This window comes from Watersipora subatra, chromosome 1 (genome assembly GCF_963576615.1).
Source record: "Watersipora subatra chromosome 1, tzWatSuba1.1, whole genome shotgun sequence".
NCBI classification, from domain to species: Eukaryota; Metazoa; Bryozoa; class Gymnolaemata; order Cheilostomatida; family Watersiporidae; genus Watersipora; species Watersipora subatra.
In genome coordinates, this window is record NC_088708.1 from 60,727,055 (window position 1) to 60,739,627 (window position 12,573).

At 36.5% G+C, this 12,573-nt stretch overlaps 1 protein-coding gene across 1 annotated transcript; it reads left to right on the forward strand.

Annotated features, from left to right (window-relative positions):
- Positions 1 to 200: 200 nt before the first annotated feature.
- LOC137389858 (octapeptide-repeat protein T2-like) lies at positions 201 to 5,128 on the forward strand. The gene is made up of 2 exons (XM_068076005.1): positions 201 to 206; positions 4,217 to 5,128. Exons 1-2 carry the CDS (start codon positions 201 to 203, stop codon positions 5,126 to 5,128), a joined length of 918 nt encoding a protein of 305 aa, XP_067932106.1.
- Positions 5,129 to 12,573: the final 7,445 nt, after the last annotated feature.

Genomic DNA, 12,573 nt, shown 5'->3' on the forward strand with positions numbered 1-12,573 from the left:
TCAATTTTCTGTCCAAAGACTTTTTTATTACCCAGGCAACGCCGGATGGTACAGCTAGTGAATGTATATAACTGTGCACTGAAAACTTAACACAGCAAGCATATTTGGAGATCAACTGAGCAAATATAGCTTACACTGTTAAATTGAAGATGATCAGGCAAAGTAAAGGTTACTCAAAGACAAGCACAAGCTGCGTCAATATGCAGGTATGCTATGAGTTGTCTGCTCAATCATTTCAAAATGGTAACCCTTTTGACAGTTCTCATTGGTTGATGGTGATTATCCATTGACCATTGATATGTGACTAACAAGCCGTTCTCCCATCACTGGTGCCCTTCAACTGGAATTAAACATTTTCCCAGTTATCAACTAATGAAAGCAAATATACATGTATGTCTGTATATGTGGTTGACCATCAGCTCAGTTTTTTATATGTTATGTTACAGTATATAGTACATATATGTATTTACATTTTTACATATTTGTGTTTTATATTTTTTTTATTGTACATTTACACTTTAAATTTTTTAACACCACTAAAAACTTTGTTCAACTACACGCTAGTCTTTGGAGGAGTAAAAAGAGTTGAATCTTCGGCTCTGAAAGAAAAGAATTTAGGCTTGTAGGCTATGAAAACAGTTGTACATTTAAGACTCATGAGGTAATTTCTCATGACCTATAAGCCATCTGATATCATATATGTTTGTTTGTATTAGGACACTTACATGTATACAAACAACAATGTTATGATACAGTCAGGCTGCAATCAATCTAAGATACAGTTGTTTATAATTGCAATTGCCAGGGAGGGAAGGGGTTACGGCTTTGATTCCTAGAAGGATTCTTTGAAGGTTCAAAGGCTTGAAAAAGAAATGATATAGAATGTAGCACAGCTCAAAGGAGCTAATTGCCATTCTTCTAAACACATTTCTAAAAATCAAAGAATGCTCTGGAAGTTCAATAGTTCAATTACCAAAACATAAAAGTATAATTAATGTGAAAAAATGTCTAAATTAGAGAACATTTTTGATCTATTACATTTGATTTTTTGGAAGAAAAATAGTGATAGTTGTAGAATATAGCTGTAAAACATCTGCAAAAACTATACTGACATCTTTTATCCTATAAGATAGTCTCTACATTCAGTTGGCTACGGGAAGCATTACAACGTTACTTGTTGCCCATGACGATTGTGACGTGATGTCCATAAACTAAGAGTGTAACAACTACCAGACATATCGCTAATTAGTGCCTCAAATGTCAATATCACATTTACATCTGCAGTATATTTACTGCCAGCGTAGAAGTTGAACGTTAACAACAAATTGTACTGATAGAGCATTTAAAGGTTGACTTGCAACAAAAAATCACATTACAGTTATTCGGTATCAAAGGATTCAGCATGTCTTACTCTGCTGTGTTGTAGGTGCCAAATATGTGGAAATGTGATTACAAGCTCTTAAAAGCTCAAAAACGAAAAGCCGCCGTAGATTGGAATCCATTTATTTCTCTGACGTAGCCTTGATAGTTTGGTTATTGTCTTGTTCCGTGATGTTCTCACGTGAATTGAAAGGCCAATCAAAAGCTCAATATTAAACTTATCGTAGCACTAGTTTATGACAAACACTTCGGGTTTTACCGAAGACCCCGTATCAAATATAAATGCTCGCTACTTTACAGTTTTGTTTCGGCTTGATCAAATCGTCAAATCGTGATCTGATCATGTGACCCAATACTTCGCAAATATTTTTTACAGAACTTTTCGATTATCACAGGTGACGAACAGACTCGTCTTGATTATCAGACAATGATATGTACTCCTTCGAGGTAAGGTTAAAAAAGTAAATGAATTTTTACGGTAAGTTATAAGATATGACTGCTAAAAGTGACAGCATTACAATGACGATAAAATAGACACGTAAAGACAATAGACATGGTTTTATTGAATGCGTGAAGTTATTTGTGAAAATATTTTGACGAATAAGGTTGCGTGAAAGTATAAATAGAAACCATCTACCACAACTACGTCACATTTGAGCCATTTTAGAAAGAGAATCCAAACTACGGCGGTCTTGTGTAGCTGCGATTAACTGTTCGTTTTTTAGCATTTAAGAGCTTTTAATCACATTCCCATATATTTTGCACCTACAACATAACAGAGTAAGACATGGTGAATCTTTTGATATCAAATAACTGTAATGTGAATTTTGTTGCAAGTCAACCTTTAAGTTTTTATAAGTAGTACATGTATGTGTGGCAGTAACTGACCTATCAAAGCGTCAGACCATTTGATTCACTTAATTGTATTGCACTCTTTTAGAAGTATCACAAAAAACATTTGCTGCCAACGGTTTAGACCCATGGATAGAATCCTATAGCGAGCGGTTGTATACGGCGAACATTACAGAGCGAAACACTTATCCAGAGTTGATGTGTGCAAAATATGTGCTCAAGGTCAAACACACTCCACAACATCGTTTAAGCTGTCATATCCCCACTCACCAGTTCACTAGGCATCACTGTGAAAGATTGAGTGACACATTTAATACACGCTGCCACACTACTCTGATGAGAAATTCCTATTTTATTCTTTCCTTCATTGACAGAAATCACTTTTATCACTTCATCATGATTTCTATGACCTCACTGGCTTCGTGCACTGCTTGTAAATAAAGTTTGTATTAATTCAACTCAAGACAGACAGACAAACAGGCAGTTATTTGAAATGTGAGCAACTATAGTGGAGTATTACATGACAATGTTGTTGACATTGTTTGCTTGTTATTAAAGGTTATTTTAGAAACAAATGTGAAAATATATATGAGCGTCCATGCAGGCAGACTTTACGAATGCTTACAGTTATATTCTGTACACACGCAGTTATGCTTTATGTAAACATGTGGTTACTCTTTATGCATGCATGCAATTATAGTCAATTTATGTATATAGTTGTACTCAACTTATGTATGTATGTATATAGTTGTACTCAATGTATGTATATAGTTGTACTCAGTGTATGTATATTGTTGTACTCAATGAATGTATATAGTTATACTCAGTGTATGTATATTGTTGTACTCAATGTATGTATATAGTTATACTCAATGTATGTATATAGTTGTACTCAGTGTATGTATATTGTTGTACTCAATGTATGTATATAGTTATACTCAGTGTATGTATATTGTTGTACTCAATGTATGTATACAGCTGTACTCAGTGTATGTATATAGTTGTACGTAATGTATGTATGTAGTTGCATTCAATGTATGTATATAGTTGTACTCAATATATGTATATAGTTGTACTCAAGGAATGTATATAACTGTACACTGAAAAATTAACATATTAAGCATATTTGGAGACTCACTGAGCAAATATAGCTTACACTGTTAAATCGAAGACAATCAGGCAAGGTAAAGCTTACGCAAACACAAGCACAAGCACAAAAGACAAATGTTACATTTTTGAAAAGTTTATGATTATCTGCAAGCCAGACCAATGCACATTAAATAAAAAAAATGATTTTGCATCGATATGCGGGTATGCTAGGAGTTATCTGCTCAACCATTTCAAAACGGTAACCCTTTTGGCAGTTCTCATTGGTTGATGGTGATTATCCATTGAACATTGATATGTGATTAACAAGCCGTTCTCCCACCACTGGTGCCCTTCAACTGGAATTAAACATTTTTCCAGTTGTCAACAGATGAGAGCAGATATACATGTATACTCGTATATGTTATATTACAGTATATAGTATATATGTTTACATTTTTACATATTTGTATTTTATATTTAACTTATTGTACATTTACACTTCAATTTCTTTAACACCCCTAAAAATTATGTTCAACTACAAGATAATTTTTGGAGGAGTAAAAAGAGTTGAATCTTCGGCTCTGAAAGAAAAGAATTTAGGCTTGTAGGCTATGAAAACAGTTGTATATTTGAGACTCATGAGGTGATCTCTCATGACCTATAAGTCATCTGATAGCATATATGTTAGTTTGTATTAGGACACTTACATGTATATAAACAACAATGTTATGATACAGTCAGGCTGCAAGCAATCTAAGATACAGTTGTTTATGATTGCAATTGCCAGGGAGGGAGGGAGGGAGGGAACGAGGGAGGGAGGGAACGAGGGAGGGAGGGAACGAGGGAGGGAGGGAACGAGGGAGGGAGGGAACGAGGGAGGTAGGGAACGAGGGAGGGAGGGAACGAAGGAGGGAGGGAACGAGGGAGGGAAGGAACGAGGGAGGGAGGGAACGAGGGAGGGAGGGAACGAGGGAGGGAGGGAACGAGGGAGGGAGGGAACGAGGGAGGGAGAGAACGAGGGAGGGAGGGAACGAGGGAGGGAGGGAACGAGGGAGGGAGGGAACGAGGGAGGGAGGGAACGAGGGAGGGAGGGAACGAGGGAGGGAGGGAACGAGGGAGGGAGGGAACGAGGGAGAGAGGGAACGAGGGAGGGAGGGAACGAGGGAGGGAGGGAACGAGGGAGGGAGGGAACGAGGGAGGTAGGGAACGAGGGAGGGAGGGAACGAAGGAGGGAGGGAACGAGGGAGGGAGGGAACGAGTGAGGGAGGGAACGAGGGAGGGAGGGAACGAGGGAGGGAGGGAACGAGGGAGGGAGGGAACGAGGGAGGGAGAGAACGAGGGAGGGAGGGAACGAGGGAGGGAGGGAACGAGGGAGGGAGGGAACGAGGGAGGGAGGGAACGAGGGAGGGAGGGAACGAGGGAGGGAGGGAACGAGGGAGGGAGGGAACGAGGGAGGGAGGGAACGACGGAGGGAGGGAACGACGGAGGGAGAGAACGAGGGAGGGTGGGAACGAGGGAGGGAGGGAACGAGGGAGGGAGGGAACGAGGGAGGGAGGGAATGAGGGAGGGAGGGAACGAGGGAGGGAGGGAACGAGGGAGGGAGGGAATGAGGGAGGGAGGGAACGAGGGAGGGAGGGAACGAGGGAGGGAGGGAACGAGGGAGGGAGGGAACGAGGGAGGGAGGGAACGAGGGAGGGAGAGAACGAGGGAGGGAGGGAACGAGGGAGGGAGGGAACGAGGGAGGGAGGGAATGAGGGAGGGAGGGAAGGAAGGGGTTGCGGCTTTGATTCCTAGAAGGCTTCTTTGAAGGTTCAAAGGCTTGAAAAAGAAATGGTGTAGAATGAAGCACAGCTCAAAGGAGCTAATTGCCATTCTTCTAAACACATTTCTAAAAATCAAAGAATGCTCTGAAAGTTCAATAGTTCAATCACCAAAACATAAAAGTATTATGAATGTGAGAAAATGTCTAGATTAGAGAACATTTTCGATTCATTATATTTGTTGTAAGTGACAAACATTACAGAGCTAAACACCTACCTAAAGTCGATGTGTGCAAAATATGTGCTCAAGGTCAAACACACTCCACAACATCGTTCAAGCTGTCATATCCCTATTTGCTGTCCTCCAGGTGTAAAAGATTGGGTGACACGTTTGATAAGCATACCCAAAGACAATAACTATACCAAACTTTAGCATAATTGCCTCTAACATTAAAAGACTAAACTTTTCAATCATTTTACTACTACATACACAATATTAACTTTGTATATTAAGCATTAAACTAGTACTGTTCAATTTAGACAACGGAATTTTAACCACAAAATTAATATACTATAAAACTTTTGTTTGAATGCCATGGCGCTGTATTTTTCAACCCTCCTTCTATAGTGGCAGCTAAATAATGGTAGGGTTCAAATAGAGACTGGATTTGTATTTTTCAAATGGCTCATCAGATTTTTGGGAAAATAAATCGAACCCTTTCATGGGCGATGTGATGTTGCCTATATTTTGCACTCTCTTCTGGAGGGAGCGATATTACCCCTTTGGATACAAGATATCTACTAACTTATCTTCAACTTGTCATATTCCTCTAAGTGAATATGCATTGAGAAGCCTATAAATATTTCTGCCAGTCGATGATATTATAGCGTGTGCCCTGCTTTGCAATTTGTTGGAGCTTTCAATTCTTTAGTTCATTCTAAATTTGATGGAATATTTTTACATTATAACTTTATTTAACAATGTTGAATAAAAACTCATTGCACTCATTGATATGTCTGCAGCTAAGTCTGACTTTTTATGCGCAATAAAAGAGGAGTTATTGGCCTGGATTTATTATAGGCCGAGTTAAGGTAACCGCAAGGATGCTATTAAATAACATGCTGCAAATCTGCAAATTTAGAAGTTATATAATAATAATAATCTATCAAATGCTAAAAATATATATTCAATAACAAATAGCATAAACAAACTGTTCTTATAATACATGCAGAAACAAAAGTATTTGCATCGTTTGCTTGTCTAGTTACGTTCCGATTGTTGCTTGCTGTTCTTCTGGTTGTCCAATACCTTCCACGGTGTTTTTGTCATTAACTCTTTTTCTTTACTGCTGAACCAGTTGATATTAGAGTGCACACAATTTTTGTCAGAGCAAATTTTTTATGTGCTGCATTTCTCACCAATAATCATAAACTTAGCAGCAAGGGGGTGAGCTCAATTTTTAGCCTAAAACTAGTCATTTGTATACCATCATAAATACGAATGGTTTTTCATATACTTTGAAGTATCAAAACTGCTTTAAACAAGAAACTATTATTAACCTGATACAGTTATTAATTATTTTATGGTGTCACTTTCAAAGTTTTAATGAAATAACCAAAAAGCTTTGGAGTTGAAAAATGGGCTTCGCATGAACAGAAACAACGAACAAATTACTAGTAATTGTTATTAATGTAATTGAGCCATTACTAGAAAATGTTTTGTGGACACTTTTCAACGGATCACTTGCTATTATGGGTTAGTAAAGATCAAAGAATGTCAAAGTGGCAGTCAAATAGAGGTGGCGTTCAATTTGAGGTTTTTTCAGTAGGCTTACATTTGTTTACATTTATATTTCACATTATACTTTACATTTATTTTTACATTTAATATAGAGAAGGTTTCGGTCCAAGTATGTTTTCATCTACAAGCACTGATTATATACAACAAAATTGTATTTATAGACCACAGGCTGTTTGGCATAATAAACCAGCTATCTAATAGTGTAGACAACTCTAGTTTAAACTTTTCAGGTAATAAAGCTAAAGTGACAATGCAAATGCCCGAAAACATAAAATACTCAAAACCTAAAATATTTCAGCTAAAAAGTGGGATAAAATGATAGTCAACAGGAATGCAGCAATGATAATTTACAGTAAAAATGTTTAAGAACTTTATATAGATGTTTTGGCTAAGTTGAATTTATTAGTGTAGAAAAAGCAATGAGGTGCGTGTAGAGCACAATCATATTACAGGAATAATTGTGGTCAGATTGTGATAAGAAGTGTGAGAGCTGAGTCAACCTCGCATAGAATTATCCTCATACATTTAAGGGCGCTCTATTCTCAGCAGTGAACGCAAAATTGATTCCTAAAGGCCAGGCTTAACATTGCTGTCATAAATACTGTCATATATCCAACTAACTAATGCTAAAACAAAAATTTGTACACAATGTCAGCTACAGAGGCTTGCAGGTCAAACGAATAGCCCACTTATTAAAAGTATTGGCAATCATTATGATACATGACATGTGCTTGCTTAATACTACTTGTTTTCATACAACACGGACGGACGAGCATTCCATCTCATGTATACAGTCAGTGATTGAAGCGTGTCTGTGTTTATAGAACCTTCTATGAATGTTTAACCAGATACCAATGCCAACTCTAAATATTTAGACATTAAGAGAAAGTTCAGGTCAATATGAGCAGGTACAAGAAAACTTTGCCATTTTATTGATATTATTGAAATTGCAACTACTTTGCTTTGCACTGGCAGGAATATGAATGCCAAGAACATGCAGGATAAAACCAGCTATGGCATGACAAGGGCAGACTTTTGAATGAATATCTTGCTATAACCTGCAGTAACCAGTGGACAAGGTAGGATTTATATTAATTCATTTAAGAGCTAATGCAATATTAGCCCTAGTTCTTTCATTTGGAACAAAAGCAATGACTGCTGTTAGACATATCTTACTTTAGCAAATGGGATTTGCACCCAGTTAGTTTCAATTAGAAGCAAGCGTTTTGCAAACACCCTGCTATTATTAGGATACGAATGTTTATAAAAAAAAAGAAGTAAACACCAGCCCATATCACGTGCCTTTATTAAAATTAGCTCTTCGTGCAGAGCAAAAGCTATAGTTTAGTGTTGCTGTTTGCTTCCTTAGAACAATCTTGAAAATATACTCCATACGCAGTGTTTACTGTTTAGCAACAACTTCTGTATGCCACTATGCAGCAAACTAAAGAAGACCAAAAGTTCTTATGTAGCTTTAAAAACCTGTTCTTGTTTTCTGCATCCACAAGATACCAATTTTGAAAAACTCCTCCAAAGCTTTCAAATGTGACGCTGAAACATAGAATAGAAGATGCTAACTAGAAAGCTGCTTTACGTGTTGTGTTGAAGGAGGTGTGACAGAAAGAAAATGCTGCTCATCTCATAAAATTTATTATAGACTGACAGCTTAATATTTGACAGGAGTAATATCTTTATACTTATGAAACTCTGACAATTTGTAATACTGCTTAATACCGGGCACTGACAAAATAACATTGGAGGCAATTGAAAGGTATGATAAAAGATATCTATATTTGGGGCTCAAACTTGTATTCAGCTCATTGTACAAACACACCATCAAGCATGCAACTGACCACTTTGTTGTTTTCCAGAATAATCTGTACTATAACAGCAGTGTTTTGTAATGTTTTAAGATTCTCAAATGAGGAAAGACTTGTAACATTAGACTGCCAGAGTTTTAGTCGTGATCGTCAGGTTGTTTAATGTGCAAAAGCAAGCCAGATCCAAGCAATGCCGATCTCAATAATCTTGTTATCACAACTACCGTAGTTTTGTTACTGCAGCTAATCTTGTTGGTCAGCATAATTATTGTATATATATATATATATATATATATATATATATATATATATATATATATATATACATATATATACACTGTATAAATCTCAGTATTAACCTGTCATATATAGTTTGTCTGTCCAGTTTTAGCAATATAGATTTAGGTACAAAAAATCCACTTTAAAGAGGATTTGATCTCAGAACCTCTCAGTCTGCAGACAAGTGATCCGGCCTATTAGACAACGTGTTCAACTGACTCTAGCTATTAATAATTGTGTACATATTTGTTACGTCGGTTAAAATAGGCACACTTAAAGTGCTGGGAAAAATACTTTTGGTATTGATTGCTTGATCATTACGCGTAACGTTTATTAAGCTGGCTTCTAACACGGCTCTTACCGTGAAGGCTTAGACTAACTTAAATTACTAGCTTATCAAGTAAGTTACTCAAAGTTTTTGGGTAACTATTTTATTACCATTGATTTTAATATTGCTTTGCCATTAATTAAATCTGTATAAAAATAGTTACATGAATGATGAAAAATTTCAGTAAACACTTTCATATGCACTACTTTTGGCATATTACCAAATCTTTATTAGGTTTTACGTTTTGCAACCCTTTTGGTATATATTTTTATCCCGGTAAAATGTTGCACGTCATGTTGTAATTATTTATGGAATTTGTCAAATGCCATACATTATTTGTGTCAGTTTTGAACCAATTAATGTTTAGGACTTTAGGTTTGACTTTAGGACTTGAGACACTAGTTCATGCAAGCCCAGTAAATTTGATTAGATTGTTGTGTTGGTTGATAGTGAGGTACATGTGTCATGCATTTCATCTAGATCCTGTTTCAGCTCTGACATCAATTTTACTCCTTAAAACTTTCTCAAAAGCTGTTAGCAGTTGTCTGCACAATAAAGCCAACTGCCTTAGCATATTGTAGGTGAACATTTAAATGTTAATTCTTAACATTCTTAGTCTAACTTCTTAATTGAGCTGTGGTGGCTGTGCAAGCTAAATATAATTGATAACAATAAAAGGCTGATATATACATGTGTATAAAATAGAGGTCAAATACAGTCTCACAACACTTCATTTTATCTATTTCAAGGCACTCATTTCGTTTATATAGAAGCTTAGAATCATTTTGGAGATACAGTTGGCCGTCACCACATAATCGATATATTGGAAACATTTGGTTGCACCGTCAACACACAATCTGTGTAAATGTAAATGCATTTCTATTTCTGTCAAATTTGTTTATGAATGGTATATAATGATGTGTTTTAGAGTCGGTAGAGTGCAACAACTGATAAGCAAGTCATTGAGAGTAAAGTACAATAATGTTTGATATAATTGGTAGTTTAACTACACCGCATTCACCTACCACAAATATATATATACATAAATATATATATAAATATATATATATATATACATACAAATATATATATATATATATATAAATTGTTTCCTCACCACGGTTAACCCATATGGATGGTAATTTCTGCTCTAACTCGGGTCTCCTACCAGAGACCTGGGAGTTTGAGCATTCGCCTCAAAATCTTAGCTGTTCCAAATAGTGCACTTTTCTGCAACTCACCTGAGTTGATTGCTGTCGGTATCTGGGCAAACCACATTTTATGCGCCGGTGTTATTGCGCCCAGTGCTCCAATGACTACTGGAATTACAGTTGTTCTTACATCCCAGCATTTTTCAATCTCTTCTCCAAAAGGGAGATATTTATCTCTCTCTCTTATATATGTACTAGCTGTACTACCCGGCGTTGCTTGAGAAACAAAATTTTTTAAATATTTTTGGACATAAGTCATTTCCACACCACCCAGGAGGTAGACAAATAGTGCATTACCCATTTTTTCACTATTACCTTTTCCCTTCACAATTAGGACTTGGTTTTTCTATCCATTATAATAAAAAAGTGTTCGCAAACAGATAAGCGATAAAATTAGAGTTAAAATATGTTAAAACAAAGAGTTAAAAGAAACATTAAAAAATTTTTAAAATATTCATACAAACAAAGAGAACTTCTTTAAATAGAAATAATTGTAGAAGTTATTTAAATTCAAAGAACTAACGTAAAAACCATGAATGAAATAAAAGTTTTGTAATATTTGTGGACATGTCATTTCCACACCACCCAAGCGGTAGACAAATGGCGCGTTACCTATTTTTGTAAGGTGGCGGGTTCTCCAGTAGGCATATAGACCATCGAACATGTATACAATGTTTAATATCTCAAGAATTTTATTGTTGAAGTTTATTACGTGACAGTGGAAGTATAAATTCTCCAAAATATTTTATGAGCAAGGCAGATTGTGCCAATCCAAACAATTTACAGAAAAATAAGACATCAGTAAAAGTGTTTAAACGTGAAATAATTAGCAAGCAATTGTTAAATGCAGTCTGTTCTACCACAATGATTGCAAAAAATATGAATTGATAGAAATATGATCTACAAAGTGAAAAACCAAAATATCATGAATAATAACAATGGAAATTTACTGTTGCTGAGGAAGATATCCTTGAAAATTTGCCGAGCAAACTGCTAGTGTATCACTGAAGCCCTTGAGGGTAAATGATGTTCTTTGTCTGGCCGAATGGCGAGAAAATGTATGGAACATTTTTACTGCCTACTCGGGATAGCGCAACATACAACTGTTCATGAGAAAAGCAAGGAGTAAGGAGGTTAATGCCGACAGCTTTTAGTGTTTGACCTTGGGATTTGTTGATAGTCAAAGCAAATGACAGTCTAACAGGAAACTGAATACGTTTAAATTGAAACGGCACATTTGTCGGAATTAGTGGTATTCTAGGGATAAAAACTTGTTCAACCATCGTAGCTCCGGTAAGCACAGTAGCACAAATAAGATTTAGGAATAGATTTTTGATGATCAATCTTGTTCCATTACAAAGTCTAGGTAAATCCAAATTTTGAAGAAGCATAACTGGTGCACCAACGCATAGTTGAAGACTATGAGGAGGCATACTGGCAGGCTGTAAAGAGTTCAAGAATTATGTAGAATAATTGACACAGTCATTCTTTTCAACTTCCACAGTCTATGCTGAGGAATGAAGTCGTAGTCCCAGGAATTTTTTCAATAAGTAGTTGATTGATGTGGTCAACAGTGTCATTTTTAGGTGCCAGAATGACCCTTTCTTTCAGCCATTGGTGCTGTAGATAGTTTCGTGAATATTTGGGTACACTTTTTGTAGTAAATTTTCTTCTGTGTCTACAATAAATCCGAAATTATCAGGTAGAGAGATTAGCCCATTGTTAACTGGTAGCTTTCCCTCACCGATATTTAAAGGTTGTGCAAAAAACTCCCCCAAAGCGTCATCCCCTCCCAGATGCACTCTCACATTTGTCGTTAGTTTACAAACTTCTACACAGTGCCATATATAAGAATCCTTTAAGCGAGCTTTGAGTTCATCAGCTGGAGTTCCTTTAGGTATGACCGTTAGGATTTGACAAAAATCGCCAGCAAGAAGTACGCATACACCACCCATAAGTTTGTCACTGTTATAAAGATCTTTAAGCGTGCGATTCAGAGCTTCCAATGTTGCTTTATGTGCCATTGTGCATTCATACCAAACAATTAATTTTG